We start from the raw sequence: 22,848 nt of genomic DNA, 5'->3' as shown, positions 1-22,848 counted from the left end.
GGTGGGTGTGGGTACAGTTGCAACATTTAAGAGACAGCTGGATAAATACTTGGATAAGGAATGTTTAGAGGGATATGGGCTAAATGCAGGTAGGTGGGACTCTATGATTCTATCTGATGCCAAAATCACATTTCCCACCTCCACAGCTCACCGTGGAAAGCCACGGATAGGTCTAAGAATTGGGGGGGGGGGAATATACTGGGCCATTAGTTGACTGGAGGACTAATACCAGGTTTGTATGATGGAGAGATTGAGCAGTTTGTGCCTACACGCTCTCGAGTTTGGAAGAATAAAAGGAGATTTAATTAAGGTTTATCAGATGTTTAAATGGGATTGGCAAGGTAGACTGAGGGAGGATGTTTCCTCATGTGGGAACAATCTAGAACGAGAGTTCATCGTTTCAGGAGAAGGGGGCCACACAGATGAGGAACAATGACTTCTCTCAAAGGGGGAAGGGGTCAACTCTGTGGAATTCACTCCCACCCCCCCCCCCCCCCCCACAGCAGTGTGCACAGAGGACACTGAATAAATTTCAGGAGGAGACAGGCAGATTTTTAATCAGAAACGGGCAGGGCACAAAAGTGGGGTTGAAGCTAAAATGAGGTCGGCTACAATCGTATTGAGTGGCTCGAAGGGCTGAACGGCCTTTTCATTCTTATGGTCTTACAGGTTGGATACCAGGTCGCAGGATGGGGGATGGGGGACGGGGGAGGGCGTGGGAGGGGGGGGGGGGGGGGGGGGGGGAGGAGTGGTGCTGAAGGGGCCTATTCCTTTGTCGTACAGATTCCAGACCAAAGTCTTGTTGATGTTTTATAAGCAATATTTATTTTCAAACACAGCTCTGGACCCGGGGGAGGGCAGGGATCGTCCCTTCTGGCCCAGAGGTGGGAACGCTACAACCCCCCCCACCCCCCCCAACCCTTCACATCCTTGGTGCGTCTCAAGTCAGGGTTTGGAACGGGCAGGGGTGCAGCCTGAAGTAGGCAGCACAGGCCGGTTACTCAGACATCCCCAGCCACCTTCCCCCACCCCAGCTCAGACGACAGCCCGGGGGTCCCAGCAGTAGTGGTTGTCAGAGTGCAGTCCGGTCAGCAGCTTGGCGTCCTCCGGGGCCAGGAAAAAGTCGAAGAGCCGGGCGTTGGCGGCAACGCGCTCGGTATTGGCCGACTTGGGGATGACCCCGATGCCCTGCTGCACGGCCCAGCGCAGCAGCACCTGGGCGGGGCTGCGGCCGTAGGCAGAGGCCAGGGCCTGTACCTGAGGCTCCTCCAGCAGGCACCCTGTGCCCAGGGAAGAGTAGGCCTGCAGGTGGAGGCCGTGCTCGGCGCAGAAGGCCAACAGGCCGCTCTGCACCAGGCGCGGGTGATACTCCACCTGCAGCACGGCCGGCGGCACCCGGCAATGGGCCAGCAGCTCCCTGAGGTGGCCCTCCGTGTAGTTGGACACTCCGAGGGCCCGGAAGAGGCCTCTCTTGTAGAGGCCCTCCAGCGCCTCCCAGCTGCGGCGCCTGCACCCCGGGTTACGGGGGTCCTCGCTCTTCCAGCCCTGACGGCCGGGCCAGTGGATGAGATAGAGGTCCAGGTAGCTGCAGCCCAAGGTCTCCACGCTCCGTAAGGCGCCCTCTTCGGCCCGCTCCCCCTGATCCGCTGGCGAGAGCTTGCTGGTGATGAAGACGTCGGCCCGGGACAGGCCGTGCCTGGGCAGCAGCTCTGCCAGCGCCCTGCCGATGTCCCCCTCGTTGCCGTACACGCTGGCCGTGTCAACCGAGCGGTAACCGTGCCTGAGCGCGGCATCCAGCGCCCGGTACACGGCCTCATACCCTCGCAACCTGTGGGTGCCGAGGCCTAGCAGAGGCATCTCCACCCCGTTGTTGAGCTGCACACTGTCCATCCTCCCTGTTCAGACCGCTGGGAATTGGAGGACACAACGGGGAAGTAACAAGGACGCCGGGCGCTGGGGATCTGAAACAGCAAAAAAAAACACACACAGCTGGAGAAACTCAGCAGGTCTGGAGCGAGACAGAAAGCACAGTTAACATTCCTAGTCCGGTGACTCTTCACCAGAATAACCAAATGGACTAGGGAGATACGATGAGTCCTACAGACACTTTAATTTAGGATATCCGGATGGGAGAGACCAATCTAGTCTCGATTTGGAGATGCCGGTGTTGGATTGGGGTGGACAAAAATCACACAACACCAGGTTAGAGTCCAACAGGTTTATTTGGAAGCACTAGCTTTCGGAGCGCTGCTCCTTCATCAGGTGGGTGTCCGAAAGCTAGTGCTTCCAACCAAAACGTGTTGGACTATACCCTGGTGTTGTGTGATTTTTAACTTAATCTAGTCCCATTTGCCAGCACTTGGCCCATATCCCCCCAAACCCTTCCTATTCATGTCCCATCCAGATGCCTTTAAAATGTTGTCATTGTACCAGCCTCTCTCAATACAGTTCAAAGATATCCAGGTTTCAGTGGACTGGCTGTGGTAAATTACCGCACAGTGTCCAGGGATGTGCAGGCGAGGTGGGCTAGCCATGGGAAGGCAGGGTTGGGGGATAGGGTGGGATGCTGTTCGGAGAGCCAGTGCAAATTCAATGGGCCGAATGGCCTCTTTCTGTACTGTAGGGATTCTATGATATGAATAACTTGGATGAGGAAAGTGAATATATTAATCGCCAAATCTCTGGACAGTACAAATGTACATGGAAAGGCAAGTGGTGAGGATGACTCTCAGAATCTGCTTAGGGATACAGACAGGTTAAATGAGTGTGCAAAGATTTGGCAGATGAAATACAATGTGGGGAAATGTGAACAGAGCCAAAGATTATTTAAACGGAATGCTATGGAATAGAAGGAATTGGGAGCTCTCATCCATGAATCACAAAACGCTAGCACCCAACTTATCATAGAATCCCTACAGTATGGAAACAGGCCCTTCAGCCCAACAAGTCCACACTGACCCTTCAAAGAGTAACCCACCCAGTACCCTACTACATTTACCCCTGACTAATGCACCTAACCTACAAATCCCTATGGGACAATTTAACGTGGCCAACGCACCCTAACCTGCACATCTCTGGGCACTGTGGGACAATTTAACGTGGCCAATCCACCCTAACCTGCACATCCCTGGAATTATGGGAGGAAACCCATGCAGACACGGGGAGAATATGCAAACTCCACAAAGACAGTCGCCCGAGGCTGGAATCGAACCTGGCGCTGTGGGGGGCAGCAGTGCTAACCCACTGAGCCACTGTGCTGCCCCGCGCAGTGGTTAGTATGGAAGGTAAATGTAATATTGGCCTAAGTTGCAAAGGGAACAGTTCTGGGTCCCTTACCTAAGGGACCTATACTGGCATCGGAGGCAGTCTAGAGAAGGTCCACTGGGCTGTACTAGGTCTGCATGGATTGTCTTATGAGGAGAGGTGGAGTAGATTGGGCCAGTACTCATTGGAATTTCGAGCGCTGAGAGGAGACCTTCCGAGGACTCTAGTTTCCTTTGCTTTTTGTATGTGTCTTGCGTTTGGACTGAGCTCTTGTGAAAAAATACATCTTACCAGAGGAGCTTTTCCTGTGGGGAGGCCTAGCCCTGGGACTAGGCCTCTGAAGATTGAGCACCTGTGTGTGTGCTGGGAGGTGAGCACTTGCTGTATCCTGGAGTTTGGGAGAAGACCTTTGCTTCAGGAGTGGACCAAACCCCTGTGAGTTAACAGCACCTTTATAATATCCTGTGTTCCTGTGAGTGGACCTGGTTCTCCAAGGATGGGCCAGGACTCCATGGAGATTGAATACTGTGGGGTGTGCATTTGCTGCCTTTGGGAGTGGACTCTGCAGTTTGGAGTGGACTCTATTTCTGACAATGCACTTTGAATACTGCGTTTTGAAGAGAACTGTCTATGCTAATGGACTCTGTGTACCAGAAAGGACTCTGTTTTTTGGTAATTAACTGTATCGTGTTGTTCGTTGGGCTTATCACCTGCACTGTCTTGTGTGTGCCTGGGTCTGGCAGGCCTTACTGTGAACTGGGAGGACAACTTCAGTCCTGAAAGCTGTCACCCCGAGAGCCGGAGGATGGGTAGGCCATCCTGTGAACCTGAAGGTTGGTAGGCTGTTCCAAAAGTCGGAGGGTGGTTGGGCCACCCTGATGCCAGTCACGCTGAGAGCGGGTAGGCCGTTCTGAGCGCTGTCGTCCCAAGAAGGGGTAATCAGGATGGGCTGTCCTAGAGGTGGTCGGAAGGTGTGTCAGGGCAGACAGAGAACTGGAAGGGGCATGGGGTGGACTGAGAGCCGGAAGGTGGGTAGGGGCGGGCTGCCTTAGAGTGGTCGGAAGGGACGGGGTGGGTTGGGGGCTTGCTGGGGTCTGCATTGTATGCACTTTTTTGCATAATTGGACTGTTGTACATGTCCAAATGTTATTGTTACTGTTTTTATAATGATTGAAACTGGGATTTGAGCTTTCTCATTTTCCCTGAAAACTGGTTAAACGGTAGGGTTTGGGGCCTGGCTTCGCCATTCCCCTCCCTTGTAAAATTGCCGTTTTTCTGTATACAGCTGTAAATGTTAATTGTTTGTGTAAACAGTGAATTGTTTAATAAAATATTTTTTTAAAATGTCCAGTTGGTGGCCAAACCAGCCATAACCAGGTCCAGGCAGTGGGCCATGGAGGGGGTCGTGAGGGCCGACTGCCTGCCCCTCTTCCGCGGTTACGTTAGGGCCCGGGTGTCCTTGGAGAAGGAGCACGCGGTGTCTGCTAACACCCTGGAGTTGTTCAGGGAGAGGTGGGCGCCGCAGGGAGTGGAGTGCATTACTTCCCCCTCCAACTCTATTTTGAATTAATCCCTACCCTCCCCTTCACTGTTTGATCACACAGCACTGCCCTCTGATGTGAAGGGCACTGCTTGTCACTGGCCTTTCTTCCTGCTGATGGAAACCGAATAAAGATTCGTGCACCTTGTGTCTCTCACCTGCGCACACACACAACACGGGTGCTGGGGAAAAGAAAAAATATATAACCAGGTGATTAGAATCTCCTCAGTTCAGAGGCCGGACTCTGAGCTGGCTAGCCGCAGCCAGCGTACTGTGAAGAGGAAGAAAGAGAGCTCTGTGAGTTTGGAGACATTTGACTTCTGGCTTTTTTTTTCTTGTTTTGTGTTTTTAAAAAAAATAAATGAAGTCACATTGGCCGGGCTGCCTTTGAGTGGCCGGAGGTTGGGAGGGAAGGGTGGTTTGCTGGGATGTCTGTGTTACATGCACTGTTTTATTGGTCGGTTTGTACATGAGTTATTGGAGGACATCCCCACTTCTGATCTTATGATAGAGGGATGGTCATTGATGAAGCAGCTGAAGGTGGTTGGGCCTAGGACACTACCCTGACGATCTCCTGTCGCAATGTCCTGGTTGCTGAGATGACTGACCTCCAACGTGCACATCTTCCTACGTGCCAGGTATGACTCCAACCAGTAGAGAGTTTCCTCCCCCGATTCCCCAATTAATTCCAGCTTTGCTGGGGCTCCTTGATGTCCCACTTAGATCAATGTAGCATTGGTGTCATGGGCTGCTGCTCTCACCCAACCTTCACTGGAAATCTATCATGGTTCCTTCACAATTGCTGGGTCAAAATCCTGGAAATGCCTCCCTCAGGGCATTGTGTACCAACCTCCTGCACTTAAACTCGACTAGATCAAGGCGGCAGCGCAACACCCAAATCCCACCAGGGAATGCAAATAAAACACATTCTCGTTCTTTGGTGCTCTGGGATGGAGACATCTTTTCAGATATATCTTACATTTATCTTCAAAAAGTTGCTCACCCTTACACTTTCAGGAACCACGTCAACATTTTGATAATGGTTTAGATTAGATTAGATTAGATTAGATTAGATTAGATTAGATTAGATTACATTACAGTGTGGAAACAGGCCCTTCGGCCCAACAAGTCCACACTGACCCGCCGAAGCGCAACCACCCATACCCCTACATTTACCCCTTACCTAACACTATGGGCAATTTAGCATGGCCAATTCACCTAACCTGCACATCTTTGGACTGTGGGAGGAAACCGGAGCACCCGGAGGAAACCCACGCAGACACGGGGAGAATGTGCAAACTCCACACAGTCGCCTGAGGCATGAATTGAACCCAGGTCTCTGGCGCTGTGAGGCAGCAGTGCCACCCACTGTGCCACCGTGCCGCCCACGTGAAGCAGCGTGCGAATTTAACACCAGATGGTTTAGTGCTTGGCACTGTGCTGTTCTATCTAAACGCAGGGCTTTTCTGGAGAGATCATTAGGATATTACTGGGTGTCACCGTGTTTAGCACTGCTGCCTCACAGCAACAGGGTCCTAGGTTCAATTCCAGCCTTGGATGACTGTCTGTGTGGAGTTTGCACATTCTCCCATGTCTGCATGGGTGTGCTCCAGTTTCCTCCCACATTCCAAAAGATGTGCAGATGAGGGTGGATTGGCCGTGCTAAATTGTCCCATAGTGGTAGGTGCAATAGTCAGAGGAGGGTGGGTTACTCTTCGGAGGGTCAGTGTGGACTAGTTGGGCCGAAGGGCCTGTTTCCACACTGTAAGAGAATCTAATCTAAACTTAAGGTGGAGAGGGCTCAGAATAGATTTACAAGGATGTTGCAAGGAGTGGAGGGTTTGAGTTTTGAAAAGGGGGCTAGGTCTTTTTGACTGGAATGTTATAGAGAGTATTAAAACCTTGAGGGGTACAGATAAGGTGAACGGCTAGGTGTCTTTTCCCTCGGTGGGGGATTTCAAGACAAGGGGGGCTTATTTTTAAGATTTAAGAAGGACACGAGGGACAACTGCCTTACACAGAGGGTGGTTCATGTTTGGAATGAACATCCAGAGGACATGGTGGGTGTGGGTACAGTTGCAACATTTAAGAGACAGCTGGATAAATACTTGGATAAGGAATGTTTAGAGGGATATGGGCTAAATGCAGGCAGGTGGGACTCTATGATTCTATCTGATGCCAAAATCACATTTCCCACCTCCACAGCTCACCGTGGAAAGCCACGGATAGGTCTAAGAATTGGGGGGGGGGGGGAATATACTGGGCCATTAGTTGACTGGAGGACTAATACCAGGTTTGTATGATGGAGAGATTGAGCAGTTTGTGCCTACACGCTCTCGAGTTTGGAAGAATAAAAGGAGATTTAATTAAGGTTTATCAGATGTTTAAATGGGATTGGCAAGGTAGACTGAGGGAGGATGTTTCCTCATGTGGGAACAATCTAGAACGAGAGTTCATCGTTTCAGGAGAAGGGGGCCACACAGATGAGGAACAATGACTTCTCTCAAAGGGGGAAGGGGTCAACTCTGTGGAATTCACTCCCACCCCCCCCCCCCCCACAGCAGTGTGCACAGAGGACACTGAATAAATTTCAGGAGGAGACAGGCAGATTTTTAATCAGAAACGGGCAGGGCACAAAAGTGGGGTTGAAGCTAAAATGAGGTCGGCTACAATCGTATTGAGTGGCTCGAAGGGCTGAACGGCCTTTTCATTCTTATGGTCTTACAGGTTGGATACCAGGTCGCAGGATGGGGGATGGGGGACGGGGGAGGGCGTGGGAGGGGGGGGGGGGGGGGAGGAGTGGTGCTGAAGGGGCCTATTCCTTTGTCGTACAGATTCCAGACCAAAGTCTTGTTGATGTTTTATAAGCAATATTTATTTTCAAACACAGCTCTGGACCCGGGGGAGGGCAGGGATCGTCCCTTCTGGCCCAGAGGTGGGAACGCTACAACCCCCCCCACCCCCCCCAACCCTTCACATCCTTGGCGCGTCTCAAGTCAGGGTTTGGAACGGGCAGGGGTGCAGCCTGAAGTAGGCAGCACAGGCCGGTTACTCAGACATCCCCAGCCACCTTCCCCCACCCCAGCTCAGACGACAGCCCGGGGGTCCCAGCAGTAGTGGTTGTCAGAGTGCAGTCCGGTCAGCAGCTTGGCGTCCTCCGGGGCCAGGAAAAAGTCGAAGAGCCGGGCGTTGGCGGCAACGCGCTCGGTATTGGCCGACTTGGGGATGACCCCGATGCCCTGCTGCACGGCCCAGCGCAGCAGCACCTGGGCGGGGCTGCGGCCGTAGGCAGAGGCCAGGGCCTGTACCTGAGGCTCCTCCAGCAGGCACCCTGTGCCCAGGGAAGAGTAGGCCTGCAGGTGGAGGCCGTGCTCGGCGCAGAAGGCCAACAGGCCGCTCTGCACCAGGCGCGGGTGATACTCCACCTGCAGCACGGCCGGCGGCACCCGGCAATGGGCCAGCAGCTCCCTGAGGTGGCCCTCCGTGTAGTTGGACACTCCGAGGGCCCGGAAGAGGCCTCTCTTGTAGAGGCCCTCCAGCGCCTCCCAGCTGCGGCGCCTGCACCCCGGGTTACGGGGGTCCTCGCTCTTCCAGCCCTGACGGCCGGGCCAGTGGATGAGATAGAGGTCCAGGTAGCTGCAGCCCAAGGTCTCCACGCTCCGTAAGGCGCCCTCTTCGGCCCGCTCCCCCTGATCCGCTGGCGAGAGCTTGCTGGTGATGAAGACGTCGGCCCGGGACAGGCCGTGCCTGGGCAGCAGCTCTGCCAGCGCCCTGCCGATGTCCCCCTCGTTGCCGTACACGCTGGCCGTGTCAACCGAGCGGTAACCGTGCCTGAGCGCGGCATCCAGCGCCCGGTACACGGCCTCATACCCTCGCAACCTGTGGGTGCCGAGGCCTAGCAGAGGCATCTCCACCCCGTTGTTGAGCTGCACACTGTCCATCCTCCCTGTTCAGACCGCTGGGAATTGGAGGACACAACGGGGAAGTAACAAGGACGCCAGGCGCTGGGGATCTGAAACAGCAAAAAAAAACACACACAGCTGGAGAAACTCAGCAGGTCTGGAGCGAGACAGAAAGCACAGTTAACATTCCTAGTCCGGTGACTCTTCACCAGAATAACCAAATGGACTAGGGAGATACGATGAGTCCTACAGACACTTTAATTTAGGATATCCGGATGGGAGAGACCAATCTAGTCTCGATTTGGAGATGCCGGTGTTGGATTGGGGTGGACAAAAATCACACAACACCAGGTTAGAGTCCAACAGGTTTATTTGGAAGCACTAGCTTTCGGAGCGCTGCTCCTTCATCAGGTGGGTGTCCGAAAGCTAGTGCTTCCAACCAAAACGTGTTGGACTATACCCTGGTGTTGTGTGATTTTTAACTTAATCTAGTCCCATTTGCCAGCACTTGGCCCATATCCCCCCAAACCCTTCCTATTCATGTCCCATCCAGATGCCTTTAAAATGTTGTCATTGTACCAGCCTCTCTCAATACAGTTCAAAGATATCCAGGTTTCAGTGGACTGGCTGTGGTAAATTACCGCACAGTGTCCAGGGATGTGCAGGCGAGGTGGGCTAGCCATGGGAAGGCAGGGTTGGGGGATAGGGTGGGATGCTGTTCGGAGAGCCAGTGCAAATTCAATGGGCCGAATGGCCTCTTTCTGTACTGTAGGGATTCTATGATATGAATAACTTGGATGAGGAAAGTGAATATATTATCGCCAAATCTCTGGACAGTACAAATGTACATGGAAAGGCAAGTGGTGAGGATGACTCTCAGAATCTGCTTAGGGATACAGACAGGTTAAATGAGTGTGCAAAGATTTGGCAGATGAAATACAATGTGGGGAAATGTGAACAGAGCCAAAGATTATTTAAACGGAATGCTATGGAATAGAAGGAGTTGGGAGCTCTCATCCATGAATCACAAAACGCTAGCACCCAACTTATCATAGAATCCCTACAGTGTGGAAACAGGCCCTTCAGCCCAACAAGTCCACACTGACCCTTCAAAGAGTAACCCACCCAGTACCCTACTACATTTACCCCTGACTAATGCACCTAACCTACAAATCCCTATGGGACAATTTAACGTGGCCAACGCACCCTAACCTGCACATCTCTGGGCACTATGGGACAATTTAGCACGGCCAATCCACCCTAACCTGCACATCCCTGGAATTATGGGAGGAAACCCATGCAGACACGGGGAGAATATGCAAACTCCACAAAGACAGTCGCCCGAGGCTGGAATCGAACCTGGCGCTGTGGGGGGCAGCAGTGCTAACCCACTGAGCCACTGTGCTGCCCTGCGCAGTGGTTAGTATGGAAGGTAAATGTAATATTGGCCTAAGTTGCAAAGGGAACAGTTCTGGGTCCCTTACCTAAGGGAAGCTATACTGGCATCGGAGGCAGTCCAGAGAAGGTCCGCTGGGCTGTACTAGGTCTGCATGGATTGTCTTATGAGGAGAGGTGGAGTAGATTGGGCCAGTACTCATTGGAATTTCGAGCGCTGAGAGGCGACCTTATTGAAGCATACAAAGTTCTTACAGAGTAGATGCAGAGAGGCAGTCTCCCCCTTGCGGCAGAGTCTCGGACCAGAGGCCGCAATCTCAGAATAAGGGGTCACATGATTAAGACTGAGATGGTTTGCAATTTCTTCTCTCAGAGGGGAGTGAATCCGTGGAATTCTTCACCACAGAGGGATGTCGAGGCTGGGTCAGTAAGTATATCGAAGGCTGAGATAAACAGAGTTCTAAACCAGGGAGGGAATCAAAGAGTATGGGGAATAGGCAGGAGAGTAGAGCTGAAGATGACCAGATCAACCACGATCTAATACAGTCATAGAGACGTACAGCACAGAAACACACCCTTCGGTCCAACCCGTCCATGTCGACCAGATATGGGCGGCACGGTGGCACAGTGGTTAGCACTGCTGCCTCACAGCGCTTGAGACCCGGGTTCAATTCCCGCCTCAGGCGACTGACTGTGTGGAGTTTGCACGTTCTCCCCGTGTCTGCGTGGGTTTCCTCCGGGTGCTCCGGTTTCCTCCCACAGTCCAAAAGATGTGCAGGGTCAGGTGAATTGGCCATGCTAAATTGCCCGTAGTGTTAGGTAAGGGGTAAATGTAGGGGTATGGGTGGGTTTCGCTTCGGCGGGTCGGTGTGGACTTGTTGGGCCGAAGGGCCTGTTTCCACACTGTAATGTAATCTAATCTAATATCCCAACCCAATCTAGTCCCACCTGCCAGCACCCGGCCCATATCCCTCCATGTTGCAGGAGGAGCAGGTTTGATGGGCCGAATGGCCTATTTCTGCTGCTACTTCTTCTGCTCAGACCTCACCTGGTCCTGTGGAGCTTCTCAGAAGCATTCAGTTCAGAATGTGGCCATTCAGCCCAGACAGCCTGTGCCAGCTCAATGATAAGAGTTATCCAATTGAAACTTGGTGTGGTTGAAAAGACAGCAATGCTGCCTCAGACACTCACCTCCCACAACAGGCAGAAAAATGACAATTTAAGAATTAGTTGGAAATATACAGGCAAGCCCATAACATGATTTGATTAGATTAGGTTCCCTACAGTGTGGAAACGGGCCCTTCGGCCCAACAAGTCCACACCGACCCTCCGAAGAGCAACCCACCCATACCCCTACATTTACCCCTTCACCTAACACTACGGGCAATTTAGCATGGCCAATTCACCCTAACCTGCACATCTTTGGGAGGAAACCCAAGCAGACACGGGGAGAATGTGCAAACTCCACACAGACAGTCGCCGAAGGTGGGAATTGAACCCAAATCCCTGGCGCTGTGAGGCAGCAGTGCTAACCACTGTGCCACCGTGCAGGACGCACAATGTTGGCAGGATGCCTCTCTTTCCAGTAATGACCCACATTATCCGATTAATCCCAACCCTTCCCCAAAGCTCTGGTAAATTTGCAAGAGTTCTGAGGACTTAAGTCAAAGATATTTTGACCGGTGCGGTTGAAATTATTTGCTGCATCTTTCCAGAGACCACGTAAGAACTCACTGCGCAAACATCGCATCAAACATGTCACATCTCGTACCTGGCTACTCCCTGTTGACTCACATTGATAGAATTTCAGCTATCTTAACCCCCACCCTACATCGACCCCACCCCGTTTCCGACTTGCTGTCTCTGTCGAGACTGCACTTGCTGTCCAAACGCTACCCAAAAACGTAGGAGGAAAGGAAGACCTGCATTTCTGTAGCGCCAGTCATGTACTCGGGAAGCCAGAGCATTTCACTGACAGTGACGAGCCTTCAGCTTGGAGCTAACTTGCTCAGGGCTGGGTCCCACTCCCAGCGATGGGGTTAATGAGCAGATCACGTTGCAGTGAGGGTGGGTACGACATAAATGTCGGTCAACACCCCAACGCGGCCACCCATTCGCCTTTCCCTTTCTCAACAGCAGTCACGGGATCCTTTAGCGTCAGTCAAGGGGCGGCTGGGACATTGACTAGAATGGAAACTCTGCCAATGTGGCACTCCCATAGTACTATCCTTCGAGGGGCAAAGACCGACATGGATGATTCCGGGGATGAGGAACGTTAGCTCTCAAGACTCGGGAAGTTGGGAATGTCAGTGAAGAGAAAGCTGGCAAGAAATCCAACAGGAGCTGTCCAAAATGCTGAGGGGCTTGGACAGAAAATGGGGAGAAACCATTCACGCAGGGTTGAGAACAGGAGGGTACGGAAAACAAATAAAAAAGGATTTCAGGGAAAATTTAACACAGCGAGGGGTTCGGGTCTGGAATGTACTGTCTGACAGTTTGGGGGAGGGGGAGGTTGACTCAAGGGGTTAGGGTCTGGAATGTACTGTCTCGCGGTGTCAGGGGGAGGCAGGTTCACTCGAGGGGTTAGGGTCTGAAATGTACTGTCTGAGTGTGTGGGGGTGAGGGGGAGGTTCACTCGAGGGGTTAGGGTCTGAAACGTACTGTCTGAGTGTGTGGGGGTGAGGGGGAGATTCACTCGAGGGGTTAGGGTCTGAAACATACTGAGTGTGTGGGGGTGAGGGGGAGGTTCACCCGAGGGGTTAGGGTCTGAAACATACTGAGTGTGTGGGGGTGAGGGGGAGGTTCACCCGAGGGGTTAGGGTCTGAAACATACTGAGTGTGTGGGGGTGAGGGGGAGGTTCACCCGAGGGGTTAGGGTCTGAAACATACTGAGTGTGTGGGGGTGAGGGGGAGGTTCACCCGAGGGGTTAGGGTCTGAAACATACTGAGTGTGTGGTGGTGAGGGGGAGGTTCACTCGAGGGGTTAGGGTCTGAAACGTACTGTCTGAGTGTGTGGGGGTGAGGGGGAGGTTCACTCGAGGGGTTAGGGTCTGAAACATACTGAGTGTGTGGGGGTGAGGGGGAGGTTCACCCGAAGGGTTAGGGTCTGAAACATACTGAGTGTGTGGGGGTGAGGGGGATGTTCACTCGAGGGGTTAGGGTCTGAAACATACTGAGTGTGTGGGGGTGAGGGGGATGTTCACTCAAGGGGTTAGGGTCTGAAACATACTGAGTGTGTGGTGGTGAGGGGGAGATTCTCTCGAGGGGTTAGGGTCTGAAACATACTGAGTGTGTGGTGGTGAGGGGGAGGTTCACTCAAGGGGTTAGGGTCTGAAACATACTGAGTGTGTGGGGGTGAGGGGGAGGTTCACCCGAGGGGTTAGGGTCTGGAATGTCCTGTCTTGCGGGGAGACAGGTTCAATCCAGGCCTTTAACAGGGAATCAGGATTATTATCTGAACAGGGAGAGTGGGCAGGAGTGCAGGGGAGTGTTGCTGGGGGAAGCACTCCTTGGGAAAGCCCAGCCTGAATGCGACAGGCCGAATGGCTCTGTCTGCACCAGAAAAGACTTTTTAATTGAGGGTGTTCCAAATGCCAGGAAGTCAGTAATCCCAATACTTCCTGGTCAACTCTGGTACAAGCAGCAAGTTCATTTCTACGTTATACTGGTTTCCAACAGGTTTCTTTTATCCCTCATTTTCCTGGGAACACGATAAGATTTGGCACATTGGAACCCAAAGATAAGAATGTCAGTAGTATTTGGAAACCAACGGACTCATATCAGATCAGCCATGACCCTATTGAATGGTGGAGGAGGCTGCAAGGACCTAGTGTTCCTCAGTCAAATGCTTGCCACAGTATGGTCATATTTCATGGAGCTCAATTTTGAATGATATGTGATACATCAGAGTAGTATGTTCGGATGCAAGCTTTAGAATTTCTTTCTTTTGAATTCACATCTGGCATCTGACAAAATGGAAGGAAAGATCTGGCTGTAGATTGCGGGATTATTATAGTCATAGATTGAATCATAGAACCCCGTACAGTGTGGAAACAGGCCCTTCGGCCCAACATGTCCACACCGACCTTCCGAAGGGTAACCCACCCAGACCCATTCCCTTATATTTAACCCCTGCACACCCTTGAACACTGTGGGCAGCAAGGAGGCTCAGTGGTTAGCACTGCCGCCTCACATCAGCAGGGATCCAGGTTTGTATCCACCCTTGAGCCAATCCAGTGAAGGATGGATGCAATCACCTACCGCTGTTCTTATGAGGGTACCCTCCCTAGAATCATAAAATCCCTACTGTGTGGAAGCAGGCCATTCAATCCATCAAGTCAAAACCAAACATCCAAAGACCCACCTGCCACCCTATCCCTGTAACCCTGCATTCCCCATGGCTAATCCACCCTAACCTGCACATCCCTGGACACTATGGGACAATTTAGCACGGCTAATCCACCCTAACCTGCACATCCCTGGACACTCTGGGAAAATTTAGCACGGCTAGTCCACCCTAACCTGCACATCCCTGGACACTCTGGGACAATTTAGCACGGCCAATCCACCCTAACCTGCACATCCCTGGACACTATGGGACAATTTAGCACGGCCAATCCACCCTAACCTGCACATCCCTGGACACTATGGGACAATTTAGCACGGCCAATCCACCCTAACCTGCACATCCCTGGACACTCTGGGACAATTTAGCACGGCTAATCCACCCTAACCTGCACATCCCTGGACACTCTGGGACAATTTAGCACGGCCAATACACCCTAACCTGCACATCTTTGGACTGTGGGAGGAAACCGGAGCAGCCGGAGGAAACCTCAGGCAGTCATAAGCAGAATGTGCAAAGTCCACACAGTTGCCCGAGGGTGTGATCGAACCCGGGTCCCTGGCACTGTGAGGCAGCAGTGCTAACCACTGAGCCACCGTGCTGCTCTAAGTGGCTAACATTTTTATATTTCACATACACAAAAATCACATTTTTGTTTTTTTACACAAAATTGATGTGGTGCAGTATGAGGCCATTCGGCCCACTGTGCCGCACTGACTCAGTCATCTCGTCCGGCACTGCTCCCCAGTGCGAGTCTCTTGCCTTATCCCTGCGCACCATTAACATCCAAACCAAAATAATTTCTTTACAGGCAGGAAAAAAATGTTATCAATTTTTTTTCCCCTGGATTTTTATTCCAATGGACAGACACTGGGTTACCTGAGATTGAGAGAAAGAGGTGATCGTCGAGGGACAGGGCTCTGACCCCCGGTGGCCACGAAATTAGATCCCACACTGCGTGTCCTTTATTTTTACACTTTTGATGCACAGGGTATCTGAGCGTGCACCCCCATGATGCCGAGAAGCAACAATGGTGGTGGTGGTGGTGGTGATTGGGGGGAGGGGGGGCAGGGGAAGTATTTGATTTTTTAATGGTGGGGAATCAGGCATCCCAATGTGGGAGTGGGGGTCAGTTCAGCTCTGTCAGCCAGAAGATTGGTTGGCGGCATTTTGTGGCACCAAGTTCGAAACCCATTACCGGCTGAGGTTACCACGAAGAGATCTCCTCAGTCTCAGTCTCTCTCTCTCTCTTTTTACCCCCCCCCCCCGCCGCCGCCTGGAGTACAGCAACCCTCGGCCGGTCAGTCCCTCTCTCAATCCATCGAAACCAGCGTCCCCGTTCTAAGTGATTAAAGACTCACGTGGGTTTGTTCAACACATTGCATGAGATGTACCACATTTTGATCTTTTACTTATAAATCCCGTGCCCTGTGTATCCTGCGCCACTAACTACCCAACAAAGGAGCAGAGGAATGTACTTTCAAATAAACCTGTTGGACTGTAACCTGGTGTATTGTGGTTTTTTTTTAAAGACTTTGCCCACCCTCCAGTCCAACACCAGCACCTCCCACATGGTCACTGTCTAATGGCACAGCAGACCTGGTAAAACTATTAATAGCATCAGTATGAATGCAGAATTCGTGTAGCCTCTGCATTACCTGCAAAGGCCACAGTGTTAAAGGCAGGACCTGTAGCTGGTAGGTTACCTGTCTGCTGCTTGCTGCTGCTCACATGTCCCCCTCACACAGCCCCGGCCATGACACTCTCCAGCCCCACTTCCGCCCCTCCGCGTGATTGACGGCCCCCCGCTCTCCAATCGCCTCCCAGCGCCGGGTCACGCGAGCCAATCGGCGTGCGGTTGCCGCGGAGCGTACGCCCCGCCCCGCCCCGGGGGCCGCTGGGAGTTGTAGTCCTTTGCCCCTCCCCCCGCACCATTGCCCCGCCCCCTTCAGAGGCCTAGTCGGTGCCCCAGAGCCTGAGTGGAAGTATCATGGCAACAGGGAATTTCTCCCCCTCTGCAACCCACTTCCTTCCCTTCAAAAAAAAACAAAGACTCCAGACCATAAAAAAGTCGTTCAGCCCCATTCAATAAGATCACGACTGGGTCCGAAACCAATACCTTCCTTTTTTTGGGGGGCGGGGAGGTCCAAACCTTTGGCCACGCTCCTGTGAATTAAATTAAACTGAATTGAATTGGAAGGTGCCATATGAACATAAAAAGGTGTTGCAGCTGCTGTTAAAACATGGGGAAAACTGGAGTTGACTTGAGCCCAGCAAGGTGCCCAGAGAGCAGAAAAGTAGCAGCTTTCTATGAAAACCATCGATGGACACATATTGACCAGAACCGGCAGGTCTCTCCTCAGCTTATGCATGGACGCACCTAGTCAGTTACAAGAGTGCATCTTGGACTCATTCCCTGTGTAAATTAGCTTTCCAAATGACACGCAGTTCGGCAGAGTTCATGAAATGGGAAGCTGTTTCTACTGAAAGGAGTGTGGATGACGACAAGGGCACAGAATAGACAAAAGAACTAGAGGGGATGATGAGAATCTCTTTTTTAAGTTTAGTTGTGGTGATATGGAACACTGCCTGAAAGGATGGTCGAAGCAGCTCAGAGGCTGGGAATTCTGCCAGTAATTCACCTCTTGACTTCCTAAAGCCTGTCCACCACCTACAAGGCACAAGTCAGGGGGGTGATGGAATACTCCCCCACTTGCCCCTGGATGGGTGCACCTCCAACAACACTCGAGGCTTGATACCAACTGGGACAGAGCAGCTGATCAATTGGCACCGCATCCACAAGCATCCACTCCCTCCACCACTGACTTTCAGTAGAAGGACAAAGTGAGGACTGTAGATGCTCGAGAGTCAGAGTCGAAAGGTGTGGCTGGAAAAGCACAGCACGTAGGCAGCATCCGAGGAGCAGGAGAGTCGACGTTACAGGCATGAGCCCTTTAGCAGGAACGTGGAGGGTGGGAAGGGGGCCAAGAGATTAATAGGAGGGTGGGGGTGAGGTAGCTGGGAAAGTTGATAGGTAGATGCAGGTTGGGGGGTGATGGTGATAGGTCAGAGGAGTGGGTGGAGTGGATAGATGGAAAGGGAGATGGACAGGTAGGACAGCTCACGAGGGCGGTGCTGAGTTGGAGGGTTGGATCTTGGATGAGGGTGGGGGAGGGGAGATGAGCAAATTGGTGAAGTTGACATTAATACCGTATGGTTGGATGGTCCCACGATGGAAAATGTTCAGTAGCAGCAGTATGTACCATCTAAAAGATGCACTGCAGCAAGTCACCAAAGATCCTTAGATAGCACCTTCCAAATCCTTGAACCCACCACTGAGAAGGAGGAGGGCAGCATATAAATGAGGACAGGACTCCGAACCTCCCACAGGGCAGTTAGAGATGGACGATAAAGGGGTGGCATGGTAGCTCAGTGGGTTAGCCCCGCTGCCTCATGGTGCCAGGGACTTGGGTTCAATTCCACCCTTGGATGACTGTCTGTGTGGAGTTTACACGTTTGTTTCCTCTGGGTGCTCCAGTTCCCTCTCATAGTCTGAAGATGTGCAGGTTAGGGTGGATTGGCCGTGCTAAATTGCCCCATAGTGCCCAGGGATGTGCAGGTTAGGGTGGATTGGCCGTGCTAAATTGCCCCATAGTGCCCTGGGATGTGCAGGTTAGGGTGGATTGGCCGTGCTAAATTGTCCCATAGTGCCCAGGGATGTGCAGGTTAGGGTGGATTGGCCGTGCTAAATTGCCCCATAGTGCCCAGGGATGTGCAGGTTAGGGTGGATTGGCTGTGCTAAATTGCCCCATAGTGCCCAGGGATGTGCTGGTTAGGGTGGATTAGCCGTGCTAAATTGTCCCATAGTGCCCAGGGATGTGCTGGTTAGGGTGGATTGGCCGTGCTAAATTGTCCCATAGTGTCCAGGGATGTGCAGGTTAGGGTGGATTGGCCGTGCTAAATTGTCCCATAGTGCCCAGGGATGTGCAGGTTAGGGTGGATTGGCCGTGCTACATTGCCCCATAGTGCCCAGGGATGTGCAGGTTAGGGTGGATTGGCCATGCTAAATTGCCCCATAGTGTCCAGGGATGTGCAGGTTAGGGTGGATTGGCATGCTAAATTGCCCCATAGTGCCCAGGGATGTGCAGGTTAGGGTGGATTGGCCGTGCTAAATTGTCCCACAGTGCCCAGGGATGTGCAGGTTAGGGTGGATTGGCCGTGCTAAATTGTCCCACAGTGTCCAGGGATGTGCAGGTTAGGGTGGATTGGCCGTGCTAAATTGTCCCACAGTGCCCAGGGATGTGCAGGTTAGGGTGGATTGGCCGTGCTAAATTGTCCCACAGTGCCCAGGGATGTGCAGGTTAGGGTGGATTGGCCGTGCTAAATTGTCCTATAGTGCCCAGGGATGTGCAGGTTAGGGTGGATTGGCCGTGCTAAATTGTCCCATAGTGCCCAGGGATGTGCAGGTTAGGGTGGATTGGCCGTGCTAAATTGTCCCATAGTGCCCAGGGATGTGCAGGTCAGGGTGGATTGGCCGTGCTAAATTGTCCCATAGTGCCCAGGGATGTGCAGGTCAGGGTGGATTGGCCGTGCTAAATTGTCCCATAGTGCCCAGGGATGTGCAGGTTAGGGTGGATTGGCCGTGCTAAATTGTCCCATAGTGCCCAGGGATGTGTAGGCTAAGCTGATTAGCCACAGGAAATGCAGGGTTAGGGTGTGGGCCTGGGTGGGATGGTGATTTGATTCGATGAGCTGAATGGCCTGCTTCCACAATGTAGGGATTCTATGAATAAATGGTGGCACAGCCAGTGATGCCCAAAGGCTGTGAAAGAATAACAAAAGACTTAATTCAGGGGGATATGATGGCTGCATGGAGAGTCTCAGCCTGGCAAGAGAATGGGTGTAGACTGAGGGGCTGTGGACGAGTGTATGGGGGTGTATGGCGAGCACAAAGATCCATGGGAGCTGGGTAGAGAGGCACCCCTTGACGTGGGTGTGGGTGGCATATGCTGACTGCAGTTCCCAGCACCCCCGAGAGGCCAGGCATGACTGATCACCCTTCAAAGGGCTGGCCTGACCCATTCAAACCTTGTTGGGAGGGGTGCGGCAGAGGTGACTGTGTGCCCCTCCAATCTCCATGGTGGAGCCAAGGACTGGCTGCGAGAGCCATTTGGAGGTGCGTGAGCCAAACTAGACCCCACCCACCTTCAGCCCCCCCGACAACCACCACACACATTCACCTTTAAAAAGGCAGCTCCCAGAAACTGAAAAGGCTGTGAAAAATCTGGGCACCAGCAGCTGTTCCCACCACCACCCCCCCTCAGCCATGTCTCGAACCATCCCGACTCCGCGAAAATCCAGGTCCAATCGTCTCCCACTTGGAACGGAATCAAGGGGGAATTTGTTTTCTCAGAGGGTGGATGATCGAGTCCTGGAGAGTTTTCACAAGCACAGAATGTGGTCTTCCAGCCCATCATGTCTGCACCGATTGTCAAACGTCCATCTATTCAAATCCCATTTCCCAGCACTCGACCCCTCATCTTCAGCACTCTGACTTTTAGAGTTTTCATCTGAACACCTATCAAGGTGTACAGCATGGAAACAGGCCCTTCAGCCCAACGTTCAGCGTGGACCTAAGGATCTGCTTCATAAACCCATGACTATGACTTATCCATCTTGACCAGATTTCCTGAACTAATCAAGTCCCACTCGCCTGCACTTGACCCATATCCCTCTCAGGAGAAAGTGAGGACTGCAGATGCTGGAGACCAGAGTTGAAAAGTGTGGTGCTGGAAAAACACAGCAGGCCCGGCAGCGTCCAAGGATCAGGAGAATCGACGTTTCGGGCATAAGCCCTTCTTCAGGAATGAAGGGCTTATGCCCGAAACGTTGATTCTCCTGCTCCTTGAATGCTGCCTGGCCTGCTGTGTTTTTCCAGCACCACACTTTTCAATCCATATCCCTCTCAGCCTTCCCTGTCCACATACCTGCCCAAATGTTTTTAATTGTACCCACCTCTACCATTTCCTGTATCAGCTCATCCCATGTGCATACAATACCCTCTTGTGTGAAAAGGTTGCCCTGTCAGATCCCTTTCATATTGCTGCCCTCTGGTTTTGAACTCCCCTAGCTTGGTGAAAAGACCTTGGCTATTCACCTTATCTATTCCTCTCATGATCTTATAGACCTCTATAAGGTCACCATCCCTCCTCAGCCTCCTACGCTCCAGGGCAAAAAGGGTCCCAGCCTATCTAGGCTTTCCTTATAATTCAAACCTTCCAGTCTCAGTGACATCCTTGTAAGTCTGCTGTTGCATCTTTTCCAGTTTAATAACATCCTTCCTATAGTTGGTGATCAATTTCTTAACTGTCTTGAGGATTCCCACCCCTCTGCCCCTTTTAGCCAGTGAGTTCCAGATACCCACGACCATCTGGTTGAAAATAATCCTGAAACCTTCTCTACAAATCCTACCCCTTACCGTAAAACTGTCCCCAGTTATTGACCTTTGACTAAGGGGTTAGAGTTCTCCCTATCTATCTTGTCTAAGCCCCTTATAATCTCAGACACCTCAGTCAGATTCCTCCCTCCCCCAGCCTCTCTTCTTGAAGGAAAATGCCCCTAGTCTGACCAATTTCTGCTGGTATCTGAATTGCCCCAGACCAGGCAAAATCCTGGAGGTTACCATTAACCAGAAATGGAACTGGACTCGCCATTTTAATACAGCGGCAGGTCAGAAGCTGGGAATATTGCAGTGAGTAACTCACCTTCTGACTCCACAGAGCTTGTCCACGGTGGCTCAGCTGCCTCACAGCTCGAGGGTCCTGGCTTCGATTCCACCCTTAGGTCACTGTCCGTGTGGAGTGTGCATGTTCTTCCCATGTCCGCAAGGGTTTCCTCCGGGTGCTCCAGTTCCCTCCCACAGTCCGAAGACTGATAGGGTGGATTGGCCGTGCTAAATTGCCCGTAGCGTCTATCTATTAGCTACAAGTCAGGGGTGTGAGGGAATACTCCCCACTCGCCCTGGATGGGGGCAGCTCCAACAACACTCAAGGAGCTCGACGCCATCCAGGACAAAGCAGCCTCATTTGATTGGCCCCGCATCTACAAGTATCCACTCCCTCCACCATTGACGCTCAGGAACAGCAAGTGCGTCCCACCTACCAAGTACACTGCAGAAAACCGGCCTGCTCAGCCGCACTGAGAAACCTCGGCAGAAACCCATCTCCGAGGGCAGAATGGCCAACGGCGGCCGGGTAAGAAAAGAAAATGGCTGCCAGGCTTCCTGTGGTGGGAGGATGGGCGCCACAGAAACACCTTCCCATTCTCACAGGGAGAGTACAAAGTAATGACTTGGCAATGAATGTATTGGTGAGACCAGAAGCTGTACAGAATCACTGTGGCATAGAAGGAGGTCGCTCAGCCCATTGTGACTACACCAGTTCTATCCCCTTGTGCCAATCTCCTGCCGTAGAGTCATAAAGGCATGCAGCATGGAAACAGATGTCCTGGTCCAACTTGTCCATGCCAACCAGATATTCTAACCTAATCTAGTCCCATTTGCCAGCATCTGGCCCAGAACCCTCTAACCCCTTCCTATTCATATACCCATCCAAATGCCTTTTAAATGTTGCAATTGTACCAGCCTCCACCACTTTCACTGGCAGCTCATTCCATGCACGTACCACCCTCTGTGTGAAAAAGTTGCTCCCTAGGTCCCTTTCACATCTTTCCCCTCTCACCTTAAACCTATGCCCCTCTAGTTTTGGACTCCCCTACCCTGGGAAAAAGACTTTAGCTATTCACCCTATCCATGCCTCTCATGATTTTATAAACCTTTGTTAGGTCAACCGTCAACCTCCGACGGTCCAGGGAAAATAGCCCCAGCCTCCGTTCAGTCTCTCCCTATAGCTCAAATCCTCCAACCCCATCAACATCCTTGCAAATCTCTTCTGCACCTCTTCGAGTTTAACAACGTCTTTCCTACAGCAGGGAGACCAGAACTGAACGCAGTATTCCAAAGGTGGCCTAACCAATGTCCTATACAGGCACAAGGTGACCTCCCAACTCCTACAATCGATGCACTGACCAATAAAGACAAGTTGTACCAAATGCCTTCTTTAGTATCCTGTCTACCTGTGACTCCACCCTCCTCCAGGAACTATGAACCTGCAACGCAAGGTCTCTTTGTTGGGCCACTCTCCCCAGGACCCCTGCCTTTTTGCCATATCCCTGCACATCATTTCTATCCAATCATCCAAGCCCCCTCTTGAATGCCTATTTCCATTCCCAAGTTGTGTATTCCACACCCTAACTTCTCACTGAGTGAAAACGTTCCTTCTCACATCACCCTTGCTCTTTTTGCCCGTCTCTTTTAACTCTATACCCCTGTCATTGTTAACATA

The 22,848-nt window shown here is 52.1% G+C and overlaps 2 protein-coding genes across 2 annotated transcripts; both read right to left on the bottom strand.

Moving 5' to 3' along the window:
- Positions 1–943: 943 nt before the first annotated feature.
- Positions 944–2,285, bottom strand: LOC148136211 (9,11-endoperoxide prostaglandin H2 reductase-like). Its single transcript, XM_087983760.1, has one exon. The coding sequence runs from the start codon at positions 1,888–1,890 to the stop codon at positions 1,036–1,038; it is 855 nt and encodes a 284-aa protein (XP_087839886.1). The 5' UTR covers positions 1,891–2,285; the 3' UTR covers positions 944–1,035.
- A 5,488-nt stretch (positions 2,286–7,773) lies between these two features.
- Positions 7,774–16,214, bottom strand: LOC122543884 (9,11-endoperoxide prostaglandin H2 reductase). Its single transcript, XM_043682741.2, has 2 exons — positions 16,153–16,214; positions 7,774–8,816 (listed from the first exon to the last, which is right to left on the bottom strand). Exon 2 carries the CDS (start codon positions 8,743–8,745, stop codon positions 7,891–7,893), a length of 855 nt encoding a protein of 284 aa, XP_043538676.2. The 5' UTR covers positions 8,746–8,816; positions 16,153–16,214; the 3' UTR covers positions 7,774–7,890.
- Positions 16,215–22,848: the final 6,634 nt, after the last annotated feature.

This window comes from Chiloscyllium plagiosum, unplaced genomic scaffold, assembly GCF_037043375.1.
Source record: "Chiloscyllium plagiosum isolate Xiang-an unplaced genomic scaffold, Cpla_swu_hap1 HiC_scaffold_46, whole genome shotgun sequence".
Lineage (NCBI taxonomy): Eukaryota > Metazoa > Chordata > Chondrichthyes > Orectolobiformes > Hemiscylliidae > Chiloscyllium > Chiloscyllium plagiosum.
Note: the sequence above shows the minus strand (reverse complement) of the source record. Positions and strands in the feature narration are given on the sequence as shown.

Bases quoted from the DNA above. Each gene is read 5' to 3' on its own strand.
- LOC122543884 (XM_043682741.2), bottom strand. From the start codon at position 8,745: ATGGACAGTGTGCAGCTCAACAACGGGGTGGAGATGCCTCTGCTAGGC.
- LOC148136211 (XM_087983760.1), bottom strand. From the start codon at position 1,890: ATGGACAGTGTGCAGCTCAACAACGGGGTGGAGATGCCTCTGCTAGGC.